Here is a 26,785-nt window from a genome sequence, read left to right on the forward strand (position 1 = left end):
GGTCCCGTTCCTGAAATTAGCAGTTTGCCCTCTCCCAGCCTGGCCCCCAAAGAGCTCTCGGAGTTTCGGACAGCAGCACTCAGGCATGCTGGGGACAAACCCACCATCATGTGCCCAGAGCCCACCGAGGGCAGGGGAGGCCAGGCTTTCCTAGGAAGCATTGGTGACACTTGGAAAGCCCCAGGGCCTGCAGCCTAGGCTCTCTCCGTACACCAGCCCCCAGAGCCAAAGAAAAGACCCAGAAGCAGGGCCTGGAAATGGCGGACATAGTGGAAGGACCTGCAGGCTCCAGAAGTGAGCCAGAAGACTTGCCAGAAGCAACTGAGCTACCCCATGCCCCACTGGGAAGCTTTTGGGCAGGGTGTGCCAGGCTCCAATTGGCTGAAGAAGCCACCCACTTGGGGAACAGCCTCCACGCGGCCCCAAGCTACCCAATCCTGCATGACTTCTCACCTCTAAAACAGGCCCTTGGCTCCAAAGAGGCCAAGATCCTCTGCCCTCTGCAAGACCACACTCCTTCCAGCCTCCAGACTTTGCTCCAGCCTGGAATGGCATCCCTCCTCCCCGCTCCCCAAGCCCAGCCCTACCGACCTTACATACAGCTTTCGTGGTGACGCCAGCCAGCAGACCTCCCTCCTCTGAACTCCATGGCTCTGCCCCTCTGCCCTCATACTCCAAGGGCCACTGTCCTTTCTGCCCCCAGCTACGTTATAAGCACCTGCATGGTAGGAATCAGGTGCCCCCTCCTCTGTTTCTAAATCTCTTACTACAGTGTTGGGTAATACAGAAAGTGTCCCCTCCAAATACCCACTAAATACCTTTATTTAAATACCTTTCCTGGCCCAGGGGGAGACCCACCTCCCGCTGTGCACCCCAGCAAATCCTACAGCACCTTGCACAATGATCTGTCTAGCATCTGTCTCCTCCCTCGGGGAAGTGACCTTCAAATGTCACAGCCAAAGGCTCTTAGAGAGCAGGGCCTTGTCCCTCCTATGCAGGCACACAGCCATCATGCAGAAGATGGTTCTGGAATGACTCACACCAGTCAGTATCTTTTGGTGGGAAGGAGTAAAATTAAGCACAAAAGCCTTTTATACCTTGAGACCCCAAGGTTTTCTTTAGATTTGTGCACCCCTGTGGGTCACACCATTGAGAAGTCGCCTTCCATGGGAAAGAGGGAACTTGCTGGCAGCTCAGAGAGATGTGCAGCTGGCAGTGTGCAGCCAAGTCACTGAGAGCTGAGCAGGGCCGGCTCAGCCTGAGCGATGGCTCCTCCATTCAATGAACGTCCATCAAGGGCGAGGGGGAGGACAGCACAGCTGATTTACACAAGCTGAAGAGTAATTTCAGGGACAGCATCACAAGATGAGCAGAGCCTGCCTAGAAAATAAACCCATTTGCCTCCACATTCTTCAGGCAAAAGAAGATGTTCTTGTCTCTGACATCATCGCAGCTAGGAATTTAAGAGGGAGCTAAGAGCTTAAATCAACAGCAAAACTTGTTAAAGCTACTTGACTTAATATACGCTGACAAGACATACTGACAACTTTCACTGACTTTTCTTTTTAACGAGGAGATGAAGAATTCTGTAATAACACTATATTTAGCTACTTAATTTTTCCAGAGCAGTTTCTGCCATCAATTGGGTCATCAAAACAATGCTGCCAAACACACCCTCCAAGAACAAATCATACGTGTGCATGCTGATGACCACCGTCTCCCACATCAGAGGAACAGAGCTCCCAGCCAGCACCTGTCTTGATGCCCTGCACCATTTTACAGGTATTCATTCCCTTAAGCCTGGCAACAGTACTAGGATGCAGGTACCAGTATTACTCCCATTTTACAGACTGGGAAATTGAGGCAAAGAAAAATTAGTAACTTGCTCAAAGTCACACATATGTAGTAAGTGACGAGGCAGGGAGTGAAACCCAGGCCACCTGGCTCCAATGCATGTGTCTGAAGCTGTGCCCTTGCCTCTCCCAATCTATCACTCATAAGGCCTTCTGTGTGAGCTACCCTCTCTGCACCACCACTCTGCTCAAGGCAGGTTCTGATTAATACCAGATGGCAATGTCACCACAGTTAACAAAACAGAAAGTTTCCCCACAACTCTAAAGGATTCGATCTATAGTTTTGGTTCAGTGTTGAAAACAACAAGGACCTGCATTCCAAAGGCCAGCCTCACAGGAATTCACAGGAAGGCTCTGTATAGCCACCACTGGCTCCTGAGTGCTTCTGCAATGCTGGCAAGGCCACAGCCTCCCTGCGGGCCAGTCAGCGGGGTTTGCCTGCCTGTGAACCCAGACCTGCATATGGGGGCAGAGGGGCAGTCCTGAATTCCAGCATTGTCCCAGAGGCACCTCCAAACTGCACCTGTATCTGCCTGTCCTAGTACAGCTTCACCTAGTTGCACCACCAACCCACCCCTCATACCAGGAGAATGCAGCACCTGACAAGGCCAGGAAGCCACTGCTGCCGAGATGCTGGGACATGCCCGTGACTCTGTCACTGCCCCTGTCACTCTTGCTGCCTTTTGTGAAATGCTTTCTGGGGTTGATGTGCCTCTCTGGCTACTGAAACTTGAACTCTGGCCTGGATACCCACCAGGAAGGTTGCTACCAGCCGAGGGGTAGGGACTCGGGCTGTAACATTTCCCACTGGAAGCTCACAGGGTCTAGCACACAGTAGGTGCTGAATAAAGACATACTTTTAATACGAGGAAGTATTCAGCTGAAAGTCAATAATGACCTTTCACTCTTCATAGGAAAGAAAAATACTGATAGAATTTTGAGCTCCTTGCCCATCTTTTTTAAACTTGGGCACCTGTGATCACTTGTCTCTGTTAGACTATAATATCAGATAGTACTTGATGTCAAGCAAAATTATACACCTAATTAATCTAAGTTTATAAAGCTATTTCACGCAAGTCTCCAGTAAACCCCAGGGGACCATCCTCATCTCCTGCATCACTCGAGCCTCCTGTGTCAGGAAAGCATCCCTGTGGGTGCTGATGCCAACGTCTCCATTCTCATTTCATCCTTTCAGCCTCCCTCGAAGGCCAGTATCATCACCTCTCTAGAAATGAAAATGCTGAGGCTCAGATCAGTTAAGCAACTTGCCCAAGGTCACATAGCTAGTAACAGCACAGATGGGATCAGAACCCAGATCTTTCCAACTGAAAGCCATTGCTCTTTTCACTAAGCCCACAGACACCAGGAAAGTTCCAGGGGTTTTGCCACAAGAACAAAATTTGATCAAAAATGGACTTGACTTTAACCAGCAGGCAGGAAAAGTAAGTGAGGCTCAGGAAAGGAGAACTTCATCTCCATAAACTGACAAGAAGATGCTCCAACAAGCTCAAGGCAGTGTGTTCTGCCCTCTGGCCACTTGCTTGCACTGTCCAGCATGATGGCACAACACACCATTCGTTTTTCCATACAAAACTCAAAAGTAATGCTGCCTCTCAGGCCAAGTCTGGTAACTAGCGTATGTCGCTCCAAGTCATGGAGTGGCTAAACTTGAAAGGGAGGACCCAAGAACAAACAAACTGACAAGACCTCTAAAACAGCTCTAACCTCTTCAGGCATCAAACTTTGCTAGCAAGGAAAACTCGCCACCTTCACTGACAGCTAAGCCACACCTGCTGCCCTCTGGATCTGACCACAAGTGCTGGGCTAGTTCTGAGTATGTTCATCTCACCCCATAATCCTGCAGCGCCCCCTCAACACCACGCCCAAAGGCCTGTCAGACACCACTGGCCTGGTCTCTGCATTCATCAGGAAGAAAGCACGGGCATTACCTCCCAGAAGCTATCGCTGGACACTTCTACTCCAACGGAGTCATCATAAGTGACCGACATCTCTTCAAAGGGTGAGGGAGCAGCAGGGAACGCTTAAACTCAGATGCTCACAATCCGTAGGCAAACCTATAAAAGAAAGGTATATTATTGTGGTTTTTAAATTCCCAAGGTGAAAAGGAAGCCATCTCCATTTTACAACTTTGATTTCCATCACTGCGTTCAGTACAGAACAGTGTAAAATGTTTCCTGTAGGTGGGAGAAAGACAATAAACTAAACTCTGGGCATTGACATCCATGTGTATGTTTCATGCATGCGCACGTGTATTTCACATTAACGAGTAAATCTTCTCAACATCTTACCGAAGAGCTCAAAGAGCTTTCTGAACAGTTCATGTTCTTAGATAACAGACTGACAACCTTACTAAATAACCTTCCTCGTCCCTTAGAGAAAAGGACAGAGGACTTGTGAGGACAATATGCAAAAGCAGGAAGAGTCTCTGCATCTCTGTGCTCCCCCTGTCCCAACATGTCCCACCACCCAGCCGGACGAGGACCTGGGGTAAAATGTGAGTGGAAATAATCCACCTTTAACACCTGACTCCACTCTCCACAGAGTTTCCACTGTGTTTTGCTGGTGTTGGGCATTGTCTCCTCCCCTCCCCATGACTGACTGATCTCAGCCCCGAATTCAGACCAGTTTCTTCTGACTATGTGAGGGTCAGCTAGAGAAAGTAAAGACAAGCAAGCCAAACTGATCATTTCTGAGTAACGACTCAGTGTTCTAAATCCAGGCAAGGGTAACGTGGCGATTATTTCCCTGCCAGGGGGAAGAAGGTGGAGGACGCCCACTACATTTGTAAGCACAAGCACTTTGAGGGAAAGACCCGTCCACCACCAGATGAGGCTCCTTGACTTCTTGGTGAAAAGGTGACTCCACCCTCTTTTACATGCCCCTGTGCTCAGATCACAAGCCAGAGACCCGAAACTTTCCTAACTACCATAGTCAGGAGTCCCAAGCCTCAGCTTAATCTCTGGGAGGGAGAGGGTGGTGTGGGGCAGGCAGTGATCTGCACTGTTACACCTACAAGGTGCAAGACTGTGTTCTAGGTACTTTTCCACAGGTTATCACATTCAAACCCTGTGATTCCCTGTGGGACAGTCTAGAAGCGCAGTAAGGAATAGAGACTCTGGAATCAGGCTGCCTGGGCTCCAATCCCAGACCAATTACTCACTAGCTGGGCATAATAATGGGCAAGTTACTAACCTATCTGGGCCTCAATGGCCTTATTTGTAAAAGAGAGACAATAACGGAACCTGTATCACAGAATTACCATGAGGGTCAAACGAGGCAATACACACAGGGGTGAAAAATACATGGTCCATAGTAAGCACTGTGGACACAGTAAACTATGATGTAATTATTATTAGATAGTAATTATTACTACTATCATTACTTCTATCTCTACTTTATGGTTGAGAAAATCGATGTTCAGGAAGGTTAAGTAACTTGCCCACAGTCACCCAAGTAATGAATGGTGGAGACCAGTATTTGACACCACCTCTGCCTGTTTGCTAAGGTAATGTTCTCCCCATCACATCAAGATGGTTTCCAAAAACCACGTCAAATTTATATGTCAAGCATCCTGTAACCCAAGATTTAACTGCTAATTAAAAGGGTTTAATCTAATGGATTTCACAGCTTCCAAAGTTGAACACAGCACTGTACAGCCAATACACTCAAAGTAAAGAACGGATCATGGTACTTCAAAGCCAAGTAGTCCAAATGCACGCTCGCCATCACCAGGCAGAGTCGCACAGCTGCCACACACATGCTCTTCCCGACAGCACGCTGCTTGGATCTCCGCTCCATAATCATAGGGACAGCGTGTCATTCTAACCACTGGAAATTCACAAAGGCTGGATAGGCCACTCTGGCCTGGGCCCTGGTGCCATGTTTCACAGCATTCTCTTTTTATGTGAAATCCTATGCTGTTAGCCAGGGCCCCCTAGAAGCACCCCAGCCCATGTCTGCAGCAACAGAAAATCTTCCATCCAGAGTAGCTGGTCTCTGCTCCAGGCTCCTCAGGGAGTATCTGGGCTTTCGGCTCAGGCAAGTCTCAAAGCAGCCCAATCAAGATGCTGGCTAGGCTGCCTGGCCAGCTCCAGAGAGCAGCTGCAGGGAGCAGGTGTAGGGAGGAGTGGGCGCCTGCCCTTGACGGAAAAGCAGCTTGACACCTGAAAAGCTCAGGCAGAGGAGTTCATTTGGGTTCAGCCATGATTTAGACACTAAGGGAGGATGAGTTTTGCACAAGATTTATTAAGTACCTACTAAGCGCCAGGAGTCGAGAAGAGGTTGCCCCTGGGCTCAGCACGAAAACAGTCAACTGCCAGGAGCAAGGAGTTGAATCACCGAGAAGAGATGCCCCGCCAAGTAACAAACCAAGAAACACGAGCTGTTGAGGGCATTGGAGATGACCCGTGTGCTTAGCTGCCCAGTGGGAAGAAGGAAAGCCCTGCCTGCACACAGTGGCAAATTGGTGCTTTTTCCCCAGTCCAGGGCCCTGGATCTCACCATAGCACTGTGCTCGGTGACTGGGACATCCCCAGGATCACAACCGCACAAGGGCCAAGCTGACCCCACTGGCACCCCATGTAGCCACAGCCCAATGTTTAACGACTACAGTCAGCTCAACTATCCTCCTGTGTGCTATTTAAAGTTCATTTCAAAGCTGAACTAGAGCTCTCACACAAATTCGTCAGTCCTTCAGTTCCTCACCTCCCAACTTACACATTCTCCAAGCTTATATATGAATGTCATTATTAATCTAAATAAAACAAAATTAAGAAGGCAAATCTCTTTCGCAAAATTGTACAAGGCATTCCAGACCCAATATAAATGACTTTTGGAAGCTCTGTACCACCACTTCACTTCTGGCTTGTAACAATTCAGAATTAATGACATTTTCCTTCTGAACGCTTGAAGCAGATCTTACACAGGGTCTCAGTGAACTGTTAAGTCTCCTCTAAGAGGTCAGAAACCAGCAAAGACATTCACAGTCCTATAGAGGAAACTGAGGCAAGGCATAAAAAAAACAAATAGACATCAAAGGCGAGAGGAGAAACGGAAGATCTCCCGCCCAAAGAGTGGTTGAGATAATGTAGTTCATGAAAGCCTAGGATGGTGGCAATCAGGAGTGTTCAGGTTCAAATCACAGCTCCACCAGTGATGAGCTGGGTGAGCACGGGAAAGTCACTTCGTTCTTTGAGCCCCAGTTTCCCGAGCTGTGCTCCACTAGCTTTCAGTGAGGGTTAAACAAGCTGGTGCATGAAGGTCCCAGGACCCCAGGTTGCAGCCCATGACAGGGCCTCCCTCAGAGGGAGCCTCATCCTGGCCCATTACCCTCAGTTTCAAGTGTCCTCACTACTTTCTTCAGCTCTACATGACAGTCACAAGGAAGGCAAGCAAAAGCGAAGGCCTGGGAGACAAGAGTCTGCACCACAGACAAAACTCAACTAATATCAAGCACTGGTTGACCTGAGAACTCATCTCTGACATTCAGAGAGCAACACCAACCTCTGGGGGGCTTGAGTTCAGGACCCACCCCTCCCAAAGCACCCTGCACCAACCTCGGTGATCCTGGCCTCTCCCGGCTCTCCCTTCCCTCTCTCATAAACCCCCTTTCCTTCTCCCCATTGCTGGTATGCCCCACAGTCCATCCCTGAGATTCTTCCTGTTCCTCCCAGCAAAGGCCTCATCCTCTCCTACAACTTCAAATATCACCAATATGTGGGAAGTAGCCCCTTTCAAGAGACAACCTCTCAGTAAAATCAAGATGAGAGTGTTTCCCTCACAGGACTGGAGGAGGATTAGAGACGAGAAATCGAAATCCCATGGCATACATCTGACACCCTAAAAGTGGTAGCCAGTGCTCTTAGAACCCCGCAAACCACCAAAAGGTAATGAGATGCCAGTGATGGGCTGGATCTTCTCTTTGTTTTTCCATGATTATTGCTGCTGGGCTAACTACTTTTACTGAGGCTTCCCCCACAACCATGACACTGTCACCAGCCCGCCTTCACTCAGCCACGAGGAGGCCAATCATCGCCTACGGTCTGGGGACATTTCCTCATGGACCAGGCGCCATGCAAAGTGCTTTACATGTGCTGGCAATCGGCCAGGGTGCTGCCCAGGATGAGGCTCCCCAGAGGGAGCCCCGGCCATGGGCTGCTCCCTGGGGTCCTGGTGCCTTCATTTAACTCTAATGACAACCCTGTGAGGGAGCTGTTAGGATCATGCTCCTTGTTAAAGCTAGGGAAACTGAGGCACAAAAGGGTACGGAACTTGCCCAAGTGGTAGAGTTGAGATCTGAATAAAGGTAGGTTCACACCAGCCATGCTCTTAACCACTGACTGTAACCACCTCAGTGCTGAGTTCAAATATTCTAGAATATAAAATGTGAAAAACGTATGCTGCTGTGCCTTTCCAAGCTACTACTGAAGTCCTATCCTCATGGACAGTCTGTTATCCCAGCCTTTCAGATGTATGTGAGTCGCAACACTGTGATTTTACTCTGATTTCCCTCATTAACGTCTTGCATAAATTATACATGCTGCTCTGTGTCCTACCTTTTCATTCTTTAATGGTGTCATTTGTGGCACAGATATTCTTAATTTTAATATAGTCTAATTTATCAATATTTTCTATTATAGTAGTGTTTTTTATGTCCTGTTTCAGAAGTCTTTTCTTATGCTGAGGTCATAAAGATAATCATTCACCTGTATTATCTTTTAAATGGTTTTGTTTTGTTTTGGTTAGTTTTTACTTTTCATACCCAGAAATGATTTTTGTATATGACATACAAGTTTCATTTTTTCCCATGTGGATATCCAACTGTTCCAGCACCATTTGTTGAAAAGAGCTTTTTTCCCTCCCTATTCTACGGTGCCACCTTTGTCCACAGATGTGGGGATCTGTATGCAGGCTCTGTGTTCTATTCTGTGCCTGTCCTTGTGACAGTACCACATTGCCTTAATTACCTCAATCTTAAAAGAATTCTCGGTATTCAGCAGAGGAAGTCCTCCCACTTTGCTCTTCTTCAAGAGTGGTTTGGCTATGCTTGGCCCTTTGCATTTCCACATACAACTTAAAATCTGCTTGTTCAGTCCCACCAACCAAACAAATCTGCTGGGATTTTGATTAGGATTTCACTGAGTCCTCAGACCGCTCTGGGAGAACAGACCTCTTTACAATATTGAGTCTCCTAATCCATGGAATATACCCCATTTATTCAGACCTTCTTTAATTTCTTTCAATAGTGATCTACAGTCTTTTTGTGTAGAGAGTTCTTGCACACCTTTGGTTAGTGTACTACTCAGTATTTAATATGTCTCATATAATAAATAGCATCTTTTTAAATTTTCACTTTATTTATTGCTAATATAGAAACTGATTTTTGTGTACTCACCATGTATCCAACAACTTTGCATTTATTATTTCCTTTTTTGTACTTATTATTTCTAATAATTTATTTTTTTAATAACTTTCAGGTGTACATCATAATATATTCCGAATTCTGTGTAGATTACATGATGTTCACCCCCCAAAGACTATAATTTTATAATCCATCACCACGCACATGTGCCTAATCACCCCTTTCGCCCTCCGCCCTCCCCCCTTCCCCTCTGGTAACCACCAATCCAATCTCTGTTGCTATGTGTTTGTTTGTCATTGTTTTTACCTTCTACTTATGAGTGAGATCATATGGTATTTGACTTTCTCCCTCTGACTTATTTCACTTAGCATAATACCCTCAAGTTCCATCCATGTCGTCACAAATGGCCGGATTTCATCATTTCTTATGGCTGAATAGTATTCCATTGTGTATACACCACATCTTTATCCATTCGTCCCTTGATGGGCACCTAGGTTGCTTCTAAGTCTTGGCTATTGTGAATAAGGCTGTGATGAACATAGGGGTGCATGTATCTTTATGCATTAGTATTTTCAAGTTCTTTGGATAAATACCCAGCAGTGGAATAGCTGGATCATATGGTAGTTCTATTCTTAATTTTCTGAGGAAGCTCCATACTGTTTTCCATAGTGGCTGCACCAGTTTGCACTCCCACCAGCAGTGTACAAGGGTTCTCTTCTCTCCACATCCTCGTCAACAGGTGTTGTTTCCTGTCTTGTTAATTACAGCCATTCTGACCAGGGTGAGGTGATATCTCATTATTTCCTTTTTTGTATTTATTATTTCTAATAATTTATAAATTCGTTTGGATGTCCTATACACACACTCATATCATATTCAAATAATAACAGTTTTATTTCTTTCTTTCCAATTCTTATGGCTTTTATTTCTTTTTCTTGCTTTACTGAACTGAAGAGGACTTCCAATAAAATGTAGAGATCCTTTCTGGTCTCAAAGACAAAACTTTCAACATTCACTATCAAGAATGACGTTTGCTGGGCCAGTGTGGCGGCATGGTGGTTAAGTTCGTGTGCTCCACTTCAGTGGCCTGGGGTTGGCAGGTTCAGATTCTGGGCACGGACCTAGCACTGCTCGTCAAGCCACGCTGTGGCAGCATCCCAGATAAAATAAAGACTGGCACAGATGTTAGCTCAGGGCCAATTTCCTCACACACAAAAAAAATGAATGATGTTTGCCTATTAGACATTATTGAAAGAAATCAATGATGACATAAAGAAATGGAAAGACATTCCATGCTCATGGATCAGAAAAATATAGTTAAAATGTCCATACTTCCTAAAGCAATCTACAGATTCAATGCAATGCGAATCAGAATCCCAATAACATTCTTCTTGGAAATAGAACAAAGAATACTAAAATTCATATGGGGCAAAAAAAAGACCTTGAATAGCTAAAGCAATCCCGAGAAAAAGGAACAAAGCTGGAGGCATCACAATCCCTGACTTCAAAATATACTATGAAGCTATAGTAATCAAAACAGCATGGTACTGGTACAAAAACACACACACAGATCACTGGAACAGAACTGAGACCCCAGAAATAAAACCACACATCTATAGACAGCTAATCTTTGATAAAGGAGCTAAGGACATAGAGAAAGGAAAGTCTCTTCAATAAATGGTGTTAGGAAAACTGGACAGCCGCATGAAAAAGAATGAAAGTAGACCATCTCTTGCCATACACAAAAATAAACTCAAAATAGATCAAAGACTTGAAGGTAAACCTGAAACCATAAACCTTCTAGAAGAGGGGCTGGCCTGGTGGCACAGCAGTTAAGTTCGCACGTTCCGCTTTGGCGGCCCGGGGTTCACCAGTTCGGATCCTGGGCACAGACCTAGGCACCACTTGTCAAGCCATGCTGTGGAAGATGTCCCACATATAAAGTAGAGGCAGATGGGCACGGATGTTAGCTCAGGGCCAGTCTTTCTCAGCAAAAAGAGGAGGTTGGCGGCAGATGTTAGCTCAGGGCTAATCTCAAAAAAAAAAAAAATCTCCTAGAAGAAAATATAGGCAATACATTCTGACATTGGTCTTAGAAGGATCTTTTCGAAGATCACATCTACTTGGACAAGGGAAACAAAAGAAAAAATAAACAAGGGGGACTTCATCAGACTAAAAAGCTTCTACAAGACAAAGGAAACCAAGAACAAAACAAAAAGACAACCCACCAACTGAGAGAAAATATTTGCAAATCATATATCCAACAAGGGGTTAACCTCCGAAATATATAAAGAACTCACACAACTCAACAACAAAAAAATAAACAACATGATCAGAAAATGGGCAGAGGATATGAACAGACATTTTTTTCTAAAGAAGATATACAGATGGCCAATAGGCACATGAAGAGATGTTCAATATCACTAATCATCAGGGAAATGCAAATCAAAATTACACTAAGCTATCACCTGACACCCATTAGAATGGCTATAATCACCAAGACAAAAAATAATAAATTTTGGAGAGGATGTGGAGAAAAGGAAACCCTCATACACTGCTGGTGGGAATGCAAAGCAGTGCAGCCACTATGGAAAACAGTATGGAGATTTCTCAAAAAATTAAAATTAGAAATACCATATGACCCAGCTGTCCCACTACTGGGTATTTACCAAAGAACTTGAAATCAACAATTCAAAGAGTCTTATGCACCCCTATGTTTACTGCAGCATTATTCACTATAGCCAAGACGTGGAAGCAACCCCAGTGCCCATCAACTGATGATTGGATAAAGAAGATGTGATATATATACAATGGAATACTGCTCAGCCATAAAAAAGGACAAAATTGTCCCATTTGCAACAACATGGATGGACCTTGAGGGTATTATATTAAGTGAAATAAGCCAGACAGAGAAAGACAAATACCATATGACTTCACTCATATGTGGAAGATAAACTAACACACGGACAAAGAGAACAGTTTTCTGGTTACCAGAGGGGAAGGGGGTTTGGGGGTGGGCATAAGGAGTGAAGGGGCACATTTATATGGTGACTGACAAATAATAATGTACAACTGAAATTTCACAATGTTGTAAACTATTATGACCTCTAGAAAAAAAAAAGAATGATGTTTGCTACAGGATTTTTAAAAATATCACTTTTTAGGTTAAGGAAGTTTCCCTATACTGCAATTCTACTAAGAGCTTTTATCACAAATGGATGTTTGTGTAAAATTGGCTTTATTTTTCCTTAAACTTTTGGCAGAATTTGCCTGTGAAGTCATCTGGGCCTGGAGTTTTCTTTAAGTAGTTTTTTTTTTTTTTAAGATTTTATTTTTCCTTTTTCTCCCCAGAGCCCCCCTGTACATAGTTGTGTATTTTTAGTTGTGGGTCTTTCTAGTTGTGCCATGTGGGATGCTGCCTCAGCATGGCTTGATGTGTGGTGCCATGTCCGCGCCCAGGATCTGAACCGGCAAAACCCCAGGCCATGAAAGAGGAGCGCATGAACTTAATCACTTGGCAACAGGGTCGGCCTCACTTTAAGCAGTTTTAATCAAAGATTCTTCATGTATTTTCTATTTCTTTGAGTGTTGAATTTGTAAACTTGTTGTTTTCTAGGGAATCCAGTTCATTTTTTTCAAATTTACTGGCATAAAATTGTTCATATTATCTTCTTGCGAAGACTGAAGGATCTGTAGTAATGTCCCCCTTTCCATTCTTGACATTAGTTTTCTGTGCCTTTTCTCTTGATCAGTCTCATCAGTGGTTTATCAATTTTTATTCCTTTTCAAAGAATCAACTTTTAGCTTTCTTTCAGCTGTCTACTGAATATTTGTCTTATTTTTCCTTGATTTATCCCCCTTTTATTTCCTTCCTTCTACCATCTTTGGCTTCAAGTTGTTCCTTTTCTAACTTCCAGAAATGAAAGCTTAGTGGACAAATAACTCTAAGGTAAGAGGAGAGGGCACAGGGTATGGCCTACAGAAAATGAGCTTCTTGAACAAAGCCCCCTAATGTCTAGCCAAACACTGGCACTCTGTTCTAGTGTGTGGATGCTCACTTGAGGGCACCCCGCTCCTGAGTGGGAATCAACATGGCTGATTCCATACCCCAGAAGCCATGCTCAATCCCACAGGGAAACTAAGCCCACCAAGGAAGAAACTAGAAGAGCTGCCTAATCACACCATACAGGTGTTCAATGACTATAATGAGTGAGTGATGCCTCCAAAGAAGGCTCTCATGGCTGATGTTGGCCATGTTTGTGTCAAATAAAGCAAGCCTGCTTCAACCAGATGTGGTTCTGCCACCCCACCTGGCAGTCCAGGTAGGTAAACCAACATGAAAGCAGCTCCCATGTATCAAGCACGTCTTAGCACTGCTAGGTGGTCTAGGTGAGCTTCAGATAGACTATTCTTGTTCCTCAAAAACCCCGCAATAATGTAATATTGTCCCCATTTTACAGGAAGGCAAATGAGGTGCAAACAATTCAAATCACTGGTCAAGGGCCCAACAGCTTGTAAATGCTACGCCGGGACTTAACCCTGACCGTCTGACTCCATGCTGCCCAACTCCAGCAGGACCTGCATGTCCAGCCATGAGTCATTCCCAGATCTGGTAGCCCTGCTTGGCTGGGAGGCTGCTCCCTCAGAAAGGGGGCCTGATTCTCAGGGCTGTCTTATCAATATTGATATCCAAAACATCCCCAAACGCCCTGGGCCTGCCAGGGAATATTACAATTTTTTTTCATGTACAACATCTCTAACCATAAAAATGAATCTGGGTTTAGCATCCTCTGGGCTAAAAACAGTGTAAGTTGGAGAAACAGTGGCTTCTCGAAGGGCAACAAGAGAACCTGCAAATCCTTTCCTTCAAAAGGAGACCAGGCCAGGCGTATTTCCTGGTTTTGCTTCCCTCATTCTTTCAGGGTCTTGAGCCAACCCTGACCACTACCAGGCCTGTGGACATGCTGTGAAACAAACTGGTCTCTAATGCCAAATAGCACCAAGTGCTCCTGAAATATATTTATCAAGGCCCAAAACATATAATGTATATTTAATAATTAATTGGGTGCTTCTCAATGGGAAGGTCAAGTTCCTGGGAAGACAGTGTGACAGTGAGTGGAAAAAGAGTCTCAGTCCCACCTCTGTGAACTCAGTCATCTGTCCCCTCCAAGAGCCCTGTCGTCTCTTTTTTTTTTCTGAGGAAGACTAGCCCTGAGCTAACTACTGCCAGTCCTCCTCTTTTTTTGCTGAGGAAGCCTGGCCCTGAGCTAACATCTGTGCCCATCTTCCTCTACTTTTATATGTGGAACTCCTACCACAGCATGGCGTGCCAAGCAGTGCCATGTCTGCACCGGGGATCCGAACCAGCGAACCCCGGGCCGCTGAGAAATGGAACATGTGAACTTAACCGCTACACCACCGGGCAGGCTCCAGCCGTATCTTCTTTAAGGCAAGGACACCACTGGTGCGCCTCACCTCCCAAGGTATGAAGAGGCTCCGGGGCGATAACGGACATGAAAGAACTTTGGGAAAGTACAAAGTGACAGACAAATGAGTCAGTACTGTTCTTTCCAAGGACAGGGACTGAGTGTGGCAATTCTTTAGCAGCTTTCAGACTGTCAAGCACCCAGCAGCTGACTGATTATTTCTTCCCAAAGAAACGGAACTACAACACTTGTCTATAATGCTGAATGAGTTCCCTTAACTCTGAACAAATGCTACACATCAGGGAGAGTGATCCTGTTGGACACTTTTCCTGCTGTGCTCTGGGTCCTAATTCTACCTCATGGGCTACACTGTGTGCCAACCACGCTGAAACAGGCTTTTACAGTCTAACCTGGTGCCAGGAAAATGCCACCTGAATTCCAAACAAGCGGCTCTGAAATGAACCTCTGGGATGAGGTAGTGCATGCCGAGTTATTCTTGACTCCTTCCCATCACAGCAAAAGAAACAAAAGACAACAAAGTATGTTCCCCATCTACTTCCTCCAACTTTGTTTTTTGCCCCAAAACAACACTAACACAGCCAGTTGGAAAGAGGCACACAAATCTCTCCCTCCCTCCCCACAAGGGCCCACTGAGTTGACAAGAAGGAACCTGTAAGAAGGCAGCGGCAGAGCAGGAGGCTGGAGGACATGCTGGGAGAAAGCAGACAGGTCTGGGCTGAGAGAAAACAAAGAAATCTTCCCAATCGCCAGGGTGGGAAGGAACCTTCCCAGGGTAGGAGCCAAGCAGAGGGCCCAGAAATGCAAAGCCAGGGCAAGCGGAATGAGGGGCAATCGCCACAGTAATTTTAGAACTGCACTTGGACCCATCAAGCCCAGACACTCTCAGGGAGGCCCATCTGGAGCCACGCCCAGCCCCTCAAAGAACCACAGTCACCCTCCCACTTCAGGTAGAGTCAGACAGGAAACCCGGGTGAGCTTCCTATATATCAGCCCTATTCTTCATAAACATGCACTGATCGGCAAGGATCTTCAACCATTAAATAAGTTATAATGAAATAAAAACCCAAAGCATGAAAGAACAGGACCAAGATCAACAGGACAACTTTTATTTTAAACTCATCTCTGGGGAAAACACAGATACTTTGGGGAATAAGAGAGAAATTCTAACAAACATTGACAAGAATTCTCCAAAAAGTCAAGGTTACTGTACCCATAAAACAGGAACAGGCTGCTATGAAAAAGGAGCAATCAGGAAATAAGTCAATATTTTTTCTTAGTTTTTAGGAATCTCATTACCAAAATAAACATTTCAATGGATGGTCGGTATAACAGAATGATAAGATTAAAGATGAAGATACTGACCTGGATGATAACACCACAGGAATTTCCTATCACATGAAACAGGGGAGAAAGAGATGCAAGAAAGAGACTGGTTAAGGGGCAGGGAAGAGCCACCCCAGAGGTGCTACAGGCTGGGGCAGGAGGGCAGGGGAGCCCCGGACTGCGGGCACTGCTGTGCGGCTCACTTACTAGCATCCCCAAGCGCTGTACACAGGTGCTCAACAAAGATCTGAGTGAGTGAGTGAATAACGAATGAGGACTTCCAGCCTTTCCCTGCTCTCTTTCCAACGCTTCGAGGAGTGTAGCTGTGCTGCAGCCACTCAGTGAACTGCCGGTCGTCAGTGGAGCAATGGGCAGTCCCTTAGGCTGGCTCCCCTTGGAGACTTTAAAATTCCAGTCGCACGAGGGGCAAGGACAGTGTGCTTCTGCCTGGGACTCTGGCTGCCCCATTGAAGGTATTTAAGCAGTCAGCTGGAAACCTGAGAGCAAGAAATTCCTAAGTGTAAAGATGTACAAATCATCAACCCTTTTCCTCCCCACACTCCTGAAAAATGCGTGTGCAGTCCTCCACATGTGTCCTGGCACACAGCAGGCCCTCGTCAGGAATCAGGGAATCCAGGAATGACTGAGGTAGGGGAAACGGTTCCAGATTTCTGGATTTCAGTGACTTCTGCCACTGACGGATGTAAGCACTGGTGAGTCAGAGCCATTCCTAAAATGCTGTGCAGAGCCTCAGAGGTTAAGGGAGGTGACCAAGGGTGCCCTTGGCCCAGGCTGAGAGCTGGCACAACCTCCTTCCTCTCCCCTGGGCCTGATAACAGGTATCAGGTAAACAAAAGGCACAAATTACATAAGTACATCTAGCTCCCCCTTAACGTCCTTAATTTGTTCCAGAAAGAAAAAACAGAACAGGTCATTAGGCTAAAGGCTATTACCATAAAGCAAGAACATTCTGAGTGAAGGCACCATGGCGCCTCAGGAGAAAGTTCTCTTCAGTCCTCTGTCAGGGCAGAAGGCAGCACAGAAGGAAGGCATCCTCACTGCTACCCCACACACAACGCCGCCCTGGTTCTGTGCTGCCCTGCAGGCCTCGCCATGAGCACACACTGGACCTACATTTTTCCCTGGATATGTTTCTTCTTCATTATCCAGGGGAACATTCTTCATTAATTGGGAAATGACTAAAATTTCTTCTAAGCTACTGTTTGGCCCAGAGTGAGGGGAGGATCATCCCTTATTAAGTAAGGGATGTACTGATCCTTTCAGTCTAGGACCAGATGTTTGAGTACTTAGTATGTGCTGGGCACTTGCCTAAGTCCTGGGAGTGGAACAGTGAAGAAGACACACATGGTCTCTGCTTGTCTGGGGCTGCACCCTAATAGGGCAGACTGACAAGTGTAGCAAATGGAGACACGTAAGTTGCTATAAAAAGTGGTGGGAGGAGCAGGAGGAAGGGGCCTGTGGAGACACAGTCAGGCCGCTCTGAGGACCCAAGGTGGGTGGTGAGTGGGCATGTGAAGGACAGGGGAGGGGTCTTTCCAACAGAGGGAGGGTAGCAAAGGTCCTGTGGAGTTGTGGGCCTGTCTCAGCACCCAGGAGGGCAGGAGCCCATGTGTCTGCCCAAGGCAGCACTGAGGACTCCAGGGAGGAATGACCCGGCACCACTGACAAGCTGCATAGCAGCTCAGATTCTTATATCTGTGCCACTGGTTTAAAAATTCAAGCCTCAAGTGCTTATAAGATATGCTATTGAAAACCAAGCATGTGTGTACGCATGGTCATTTCATACTTGTCCTTAGGCATTGTTGCATGCCTCTCAGTGTGTGATAATATTTAACAAAAGAGAAACACCTAGGCTTTGACCCAAGTGTTTCTTCTAAAACTTTATCCAACAGATAGATTCACCCAAGAGTCAAATGTAGATATCCACTGTGGTGTTGTTTTTAATAGCAACAAAAATTTTAAAAACCCTGAGCGCTACCTCATTGTCCATCAAAAATCAAAACTGCCGCCACACCTCTGGAGTGGAACGTGGGCAGCCAGAGGAGAGAGAGGGAGGGGAGCAGTGTGCACAGCGGGAAAAGATGTCCCCAAGCATTGGGTGAAAACAGTGGGCTGCGGCACGGAGATACAGTCTGCTCCCACTGGTATTAAAAAACAATTAGGCATCCACAGTGTGCCCATGCACAGAAAGCTCCTGTGGGGTCTCAGACTTGCTCGGGGAGGCACCGAGGGGGTGGGAAGGTGGCTTTTACATTTCACCTCGCAAACTTCTAAACTATTTGAAAATTGTGACTGTCAGTATGTAATACTTCTGGAATACTAAAACTAGTCAATAAAAATACCCCACTTTCTTTCGTTAATGGCCTGTGCTAGAACAGAGGGAGGACCCCTCTGCTGTGTGACTGCACTGCAGCTTCAAGAGAGGACACTCACGCGCACCTCAAGGACTGACTGCCCCCCTCCTCAAACTCCCCAGGCTCTGCTGCCAGAGGTGCCCAAATCTCCCACCATCTCTCCCCTGTGCTATCGAAGTCATCTCCTTACAGATGTCCCAGATTCCTCCGTCCCTTCAGTCTATTCTCAACACAGTGAGCCCTTTCCAAACTCAAGTCAGACCACGTTGCCCCCTCAAGTCCCTCCAACTGGTCTCAGGCAGAGAAAAAGCCCAGAGTACTCACGCCGAGTGCGGCCCGCCCTGCTCACCTCCCACTGCCCTACCTCACCCTCAGACCTCACTCCCTGATGCCGCTCTCCCCTACTCGCCCAGCTCCAGCCACAAGGCCACACTTGCTCTTCTGCTCCCTGGAGTGTTCTTCCTCCAGGAAGCCCACAGGAGGAGGCTGGCTTCCTCAGCGGTGGCCCCAGGTAGGTCTGCTCCGACTCGTCCCCCACTCCTCTGGGCACTCCCAGAGCCCTCCTCTGCTTTATCTTTCTCTCCAGAACGCTTGTTTTCATCCAACAGCTTTATCATTTAGTTAGTTCTTCTGTTCATTGCCTGTCTCCCCCAGTAGACTGTAAGCTCCAGGAGGGCAGGGATGCTGGTCTGTGTAACTCACTGTTATAGTCCCAGCATCTAGGGTCTGGCACGTAGCAGTCACTCTGTAAAAACCAGCTGGATGAATACAGGACAAGAAAAGTTGAACTGAAGAGTCTGGGTAATTCTGATTCATACAGACTGAAGATCCACAGATGGAAAATAATTGGAACATTTACATGAAGATGTTTTAACTCTAGTGGTTTGAATTCTTTTATAAACACTACTGCACATGTGGAACTAAACCACAAATGGGTTTAGCAACCATAGTGGGGGATGTGTGGCTCAGTCCCCAGCTGTCTACCACCAGCCACACAGGAAGCCCTCCTGCTGCTCAGTCACAAGCCAGACCACCGCTGGGGCCCACAGGCTCCTGGGTCCTCTCTGCCTCCAGCCTCAGCTTGGGCTATTCCTGTCAGTCCCTTGTACGAAAGACAGGGACTCCTGCTTCTCTTGAGCCCTCAAGCTGCCTCCCACGTGGTGGGTGCTCAGGGAATAAGGCCTGAGGTAATACACTGCTTTGCACCATTAGCAAAGCAGGAACACTTTTTTTTTTAGTAGCTCAAATATCTGGCACAGCCTATTTTGTTTCCAGTGATTTCATCCGGAAAAGTGAACATTCCTCAAAGGAAGAGATAGAGATCAGCAAATAAAGTGACTATATCTCTGGAACATTGTGTGGCACATTTACTTCAACAATAGAAAACAGCTTGTGCATTGCAAGATGCTTGGTTTTAAAGGCTTCCCCGCTGAGAGCAGCACCCTGAGGCCCACGGCTCGGCAAGTCCCAGGCCCTGGGCAGGGTGGAGAAGGTCCCCCAGAAGCACCCACTAGGGTGACAGTGTGGGCCAAACACACTCAAAAGTACTTCCAGAGATTTAAAAAAATAGCCAGCATCTCCCGGCAGACTGTGGAGGCCATCTCCTGAAACCAGCAGAGGACTCCCAACCGCTCTGTGGCACAGAACGACCGGCTGCAAAGCGAAGAGCGAGCTGGTGAGAGGAAGGGGAACTTTAGGAACTCTGTTAGGACACAGAGCCACTTCGGTGAAAACAAACATGGCTCAGACTCTGGAATATCACAGTTCAGAAGAAAAGAGTAAAAAAAGAGTGGGGAGAAAACACATCTTATATTGTTTTAGTCATCACTACAGAGCTGCCCTCTTCCTCCCACAGAAAAAAATCCTCTTGGAGAAGGTGAAAGAAAAACCAATGTCTCTAAACAGACCGAGCCAGGGCAGCTACTCCACAGCATCTAACACGGCGCTGCTCCGGTTCGGCACAGCATCGCTTCTGAAGCAGGCGATCCGCACTCAGGCGTGATGACCCCGCTTCCCTGGCCTTGCTCTTTCAACTCGCCCCACACAGCTAAGCCCGTGACAGTTTCAAGTCCAAACGTCTATCCCCTCAGCTAGCATAGAGCTGTCAGAACCAACGATCGCTCCTCGTGGCCTGACCCAGTTCCACCGACCTCCATTCTCATTTCTCAGCCCCATCTTCTCCTGTCATCTACGGTCTTACTGCCCTGCAATCACGGCAACCAGCCATCCTGTGGTCTGCTTTCTTCAGTTGCATAATAAGCATTTCCCCATTGTCTGTGTCATCTTCCTGTCATTTCTAATGGCCATATAACATCATGTCACACCCCACACTATTGCGCCAGGCCCTCACGGTCACACTGCAGGGATCTGGCTCTTTCCCAGTCAGAGCCAAGACTGGGGGCATGTCAGAGCACGTACAGCTCCCTCTTCTGCCCCGTTACTTCGCCAGCGGCTCTCGGGCCCTTGCCTGACAGTTTGATTCACACAGACAGTTTGATCCATTCTAAAGACAGTTGGCGAACCTCTGAGATACAGTTTAAAAAGCAAGATTTCAACCGGACATCCTCAATCTACATTCACGGGGCAGCTTACACACCCAAGAGACAGGACAGGAAGACACTCTGAGAGGTGTGGGAGAAAAAATGACCCCCAAAACACCTTGGCAGAAAAATGTTGCTGCGGCCTTTGGTGGTCCTATCTGGTTCACCCGATGAATCTGAGAGTCCCTCAGGAGGTGAAATAGCAGCTGTGATATTAGAGGTAAATAAGAAGCGGCGAGAAAAGGGAAAAGAATGAGCTCGCGTGAAAAGGGGACTTCAGCTGTAGTGGAGACAAGTGAGCCTCACCAGAGCTGCTAAGTTCTCGCTTGGTAGGTACAGAAATCAGGTTGTTTTTGTTTGTTTTTAAGAAAGTTCAAGTAAATAAACATCTATAAAATGTTAAATATGAAACTCCCTCAAGGTATAAATTTTCAGTGTTCAGGACTCACTCCATTCAACCTTGAGGGGACACTAGTTACCCACACACAGATATCCTGGGGGACTAAGGTCCTTTAAACTTAGTGGGATGGTGTGAGTGTCCGAACACAATGAATTCCCGCCTAGAGGCACGTAGTCAGTCAGTAGTCAGTCAGTCTGCCTTAGGGAATCACTGGAGAGGTCCTGTTGGGAATGCCAACTTTTAAAGAAAAATAAGCACATTCGCACACTCCAAATAAACAAACAAAACCAATAAAGCTATACTGAACGTAATGTAATCGTTGATGATTCAGAAGTCATTTATCACTCTTACAAAGGGCTCTCAGGGCCAAAATTTGGAAGACTGGTCCCAAATTTGCCATTAAACAGCTGTGGGACCTTGGGCATCTTTTCAGCATCCTACTGCCTTCACTTGAAAAGAAGAATGTGGGGTTAAACAAACTCCTAGTTTTCTCTGAACTTAAAATGTTTTCAAAGAGCCTCCTAGTGGCAAGAGACTATGGGAGAAACTGGGTGGATTAAAGCAAGTGATTTTAAGAGTGTGCGTTTGCAGTGACCTTGAAGGCTGCAAAGGGCTTTCCAGCTCTATCAAGTCCGAGGCTTACAGCCACCCTGTGGGGAGTCCCCACCAGGAGCCCCAAGTCCAGGCTTGAACTCACTCTCAGAGGCTCACTGTGAAACAAGCCCCAGCCAATGTAAATCCCGTGCTTCCTGAGCACGTCTATATCACAGAAATTACCGAACAATGTTGGCGACACAGGATGTCACCTGTGAGACAAGTCCTGCACATATCAATCCCAAGGTTTAAAGGGAAAGTCGACAGCAATTAACACATGCCTTTTACAAAATGAGGCATAGACTGTCAGTGATCACAGCCTCAGGCACTGTGACAGGCACTCAGATCCTTGGTCCCAGGGTCTGCCTGTTGAAGATTCCCCTTGTCAGTGGTTGCCAGGAGGTCAGGCACAGTGACAACACTGGGGTTCAGTGAGTTGTGAAGTATTCATTAGGTGGGAGCAGTGCACCTGCAAATGGTTTACTCCTGCTTCCAAAGTGTGAGCAGAGCAAAGAGTACCTCACTGTGATACCACAAATGATCCTTCCAGGTTTTCTCTCATGATTACTGTCCTTTTAGAATAGATATCAGACTGACCACATTGCTGGGGACATCTTGCCAATCATGTGACATCCTCTTTAGAGGATGACCTACTCCTGACTCACACAACAAAGCAAAGTTACCCACCTTCCAGGCCTCGTGGCCCACTCTCGCCACCTCTGGGGCTCCAAGGAAAGCCTCACCCTTTCAGACCCTTGCACCTCCTTTCACATTATTTCCTCTCCCTGCAACTTCCTCCCAGATGATAGTCAAGATATTCACTATTCTTCAAGGTCAAGATCAAATGCCACCTCCTCCATGAGGCCTTCCTTTATTCCCAGTCAAAATTAAGCGTTGCTGCCTGGCCTACCCTGAGCGTCATGCTCCTGTCTTACAGGACTCACTCCATTCAACCTTACATGGACAGAGGCATCCAGACATCTGTCTCTACCATAAAACAAAAGATCCTGGAGGGCAGGCACCACATGGTGTTTATTTTTGTACCTCAATCCCAGCACAAGGTTACTTGTACTGAATACGAAAGTCCTACTTTTTCCCTCTTGATCATGAGATGACTTGGGAACTGAGCCGTGCTCGGCACAAAGAGACAGAGGAAGTCTGAGGCTCTGACCCTGTGGCGTGGCCGCCAGCCCTGGGGTGTCAGCTCAGGGCTTTGAGCGTGAGAGAAATAAACTTCTTTCTTCTGTCCCTAGCTCCACAGCCACAACACACAGCAGCACCAGGGCTCACGGCCCCTCGTCCCTCACTGACTCCAGCACCTCTCTTGGCCCTCAGGACTCCACGTTGCACAGAGCCCAGCATGGTGAGACACTACTCAATCCTGACCCAAGAAGTACATGGATGCCACGTTCCTACTGCACTAAATGAGGAGGAACATTACTGACCAAATGAATTTTGAGAGTGATCGTCTTTCTTACTTTTAAATTAACTGAAATGTTTCAAAAATGATTTTGGAAGTGTGGAAGTAGGTCACCGTAAAAGAACAAACAGCATACTGATAAAAAACAAGAACATCTCCATGGTCTGGGTTATCCAATCTCTCAATCTGGCTTGAATCAATGGGAAAATTGACTCAAACAGGAAAGCAGTTCCTGTCGTCACCAGAGAGCAGAAACCACAACAACAGTCAGTATTTATGGAGCACTTCCTAGGTGCTTGGCATCACTCCTTCTCAGAACACCCTATGAGGCAGCTACTACAATACTCCTACTTTCACAGGTAAAGAAATGAAACACAAAAGTGTTTAAACAACTTGACCCAGGCCACACAGCTAGGAACTAGAGGAGCTGGACTCGGACCCAGGCCGGGCGCCCCAGAGCCCGCCCCTTAGCCGCCAGGGCGTGCTGCCTCCTGGGTGAGACGAGGATGATGGAAGACTCCAGAGGCAGAGGTGAGAAACGTGAGCATGACTCCGACCAAACAAAAGGTTGGGGGCCTAACAGGGGCAGCACTCCAGCCAGGGCTCCAATAAGGTTAGAATGTCATCAGCATGCATTCATTCATTCATTCATTCGGCATTCACCAAGCGCCTGTAGAGGAGTCCTCTTCTGGAAGCGTGCCTGCTCGAGCAGCTCAGGGTGGTCAGGGAGCCAGACACACAACCCACGCCTGCCTTGGTCACAGGTGTATTCCAGGAGTAGACACAGCACCTGGCACACTTGAGGCAATCATATATGAGAGAACAAATGAATGATGAATGAATCCCTGCCTGCAGCATACCTGCTAGATAACCAGGGGTGAATTACTTAACCTCTCTGAGCCTCAGTTTCCTCATCTAGAAAACAGAACTAACACTGCCTATTACTCCTTGGGATTGTCGGGTGGACGAAATACCTCAATCAAAGGTGGGAGTAGCTGCTCGCCACCCAGGATGCTGAGGAAGCCTGGAACGGGGCTTCCAGTGCAGGTGGCTCTCCAGCCAGGGGACACCAAGGTGAATCCCGAGGAGCCAGTGGGAATCAGGCAGGTGTACAGGGGTGAAAGCAGGACACCCCAGATAGAAGAATCCTTAGGGAAGGGTGGGGTAGGAAGATGGGAGCAGAGAGGGGGCATAGGCCAGTCAAGGGCAACGGGACCACCCAAGATTCAGAGGGTTACACAGCACGGCTGGCTGCCCACCCCAAAACGGGAACAGTGAGGAAAGGAGGAAGAAGTGGTGTCACATTTCTGCACAAAAATCCCCATGTGGTTTAAACTTGATGAATTTCTCATAACTTGTAATCTTCCAGCTGCTGGCTAGGCTTGAGAACTATTTTACATACTATTAATAGTTACATTTTTAATTGACAGGACCATGCAGAGATTATTTTGTTATTATTAACAACCAGAGTGATTTACATACACAACACCTCTCTTCCAAAAGACGCCAGAGAACTTCACAGATTCCCAAATCACAAGGGATGCAGGTGGTATTAATAACTCTAAAATTTCAAAGATAAAATGAAAAAAGTTTAATGTTTTAGGGGCCAGCCCCGTAGCCAAGTGGTTAAAGTCCCGCATGCTCCACTTCGGCGGTCTGGGGGTTGTGGGTTCAGATCCTGGGCCCAGACCTACTCCATTCCTCAGCCACGTTGTGGAGGGATCCCACATACAAAATAGAGGAAGACTGGCACAGATGTTAGCTCAGGGCTAATCTTCCTCAAGCAAAAAATCAAAAAAAACAAGGAAGATTGGCAACGGATGTTAGCTCAGGGTGAATCTTCCTCACCAAAAGAAAAAAGTTTAATGTTTTCCCAAGGAACCCCAATGTTAGGTAGAACAGAAAATCTACCCTAGCTTCCAATTTCTAGTCTCTGCAGTGCAACCTTTCAAAACACTTGAATCACGTCACTTTCCTGCTCCAAACCCATCACACTCAGAATTAAACCTTAACTCCTCACCTTTGCGCAAATGCTATCATGATCGGGCCCCTGCCTGCCCCCTTCCACTCTCCCTCGCTTGCTGGCCCTGTTCTGCTCCAGCCACAGTGATCTTCCCACTATTTCTCAAACACACCAAGCTCATTCCTGCCTCAGAGCCTCCCTGGAATGCTCTTCCCTGAGATAAAAGCATGACAACACTGGGCCTCCGCCAAGAGGTTCTTGGAGGAGGCTCCCCGACTGTCCTCTCTCATCCTGCCCCACCTCTACCATGCTACTTTCTATCTTCTTTGTATATTTCTTCAAAGCGCACATCACTCCCTGCAGTTTTCTCCCCAGGTACAGTTGGCTTCCGCCCTCTAAAAGGTAAACTCCACCAGGGTGTTTCATATACAAGAGGCCCTCTCAAACTTTTGTTGACATTGACAGACACATGCCGAGATCTTTACAAATGAAATGGTGGCAAACAAAGTAAAGCAATGACTTTATAAAAGAATATCAAATCAAATATTTACAATAATACATTATTATCAATTTCATTCATGGAGGCCATATGTTGACAGCTCTTAGATTATACAGGAAGAAAAAAAGATTAGTTACTCAGATGATTAACCATAGATGTTTCTCAAGCTGAAAGCAAAATAATTTTTCAGTGCTTTTTAAAAAATCAGTTCTTCTACAATAGCCAATTATACAGTCACTAAGTCGGAAGACCTTCCCACCTGGAGCCTCCCGGGCAGCCTCCAGAGCACCCAGAACCACAAGTTTCATTTTGCTTTTGTTGTTCAAAAAGGGGTCCTCTCTGAATCAGAGGAAGCAACTGTGTCAGGGAACAAAGGGCCAGTCAGTTACACCACACTTTAAATTCTCAAGTATTAGGAATCGCTCTACCATTGAGTCAGCATTTATACCTATAGTAGAATTTGAAAATGTTTGGCTAAGATGAATCCCCTATAATAAGCCCCAAGCACACACCCAGAACCTAGTCTGATACTACGTATACGTGTCCGAGGAAAACCTAGTTATCCCTGAAAAGAGGTCTGAGACTTTAAGAGATTGGAAACAAACTATCTCTACAATTCCATATTGCTCTGGGATTTTCTCTAAATCCAGAACAATCCTTTAAGAAATACACATTTCTCAAAGCAAAGAAATGCAGAAAAGCATCTCCTTGAATAATCCTCAAAGCCAGGAAGAGAGGGCAAGGCAAACTTCACCAGGGACTGCCAGGACCAGCATTGTTTCTCTTTTGACTGCAGATTCTTGAAATAAGAGACCTTCCCAAAGTGGAAGCCTCGATCAAGTCCAAAAGTAAACGAATAAATAAATAAGAGCAAGAGAACAAACACACACCCACGCTTGAGGCGAACCAAGAACCAAGAGTCTGTTGGATGTCTGGACGAAAGTGTCCCACACCAGCACTTCCCAAGCAGATGCGGCAGCCTGCCCATCC

General features: G+C 46.6%; 1 protein-coding gene across 7 annotated transcripts in view; it reads right to left on the reverse strand.

Moving 5' to 3' along the window:
• Positions 1 to 26,785, reverse strand: part of PACSIN2 (protein kinase C and casein kinase substrate in neurons 2) — a 136,385-nt gene that overhangs the window by 37,049 nt on the left and 72,551 nt on the right. For all 7 annotated transcript variants that reach the window (XM_023631025.2, XM_023631023.2, XM_070253782.1 and 4 more), the window contains one exon: positions 3,803 to 3,928. In XM_023631025.2, the coding sequence (XP_023486793.1) occupies positions 3,803 to 3,862 (60 nt within the window). In that variant the 5' untranslated portion in view covers positions 3,863 to 3,928. The remainder of the gene's footprint in view (positions 1 to 3,802; positions 3,929 to 26,785) is intronic.

The sequence above is a fragment of the Equus caballus genome, chromosome 28, assembly GCF_041296265.1.
Source record: "Equus caballus isolate H_3958 breed thoroughbred chromosome 28, TB-T2T, whole genome shotgun sequence".
Classification (NCBI taxonomy): Eukaryota; Metazoa; Chordata; class Mammalia; order Perissodactyla; family Equidae; genus Equus; species Equus caballus.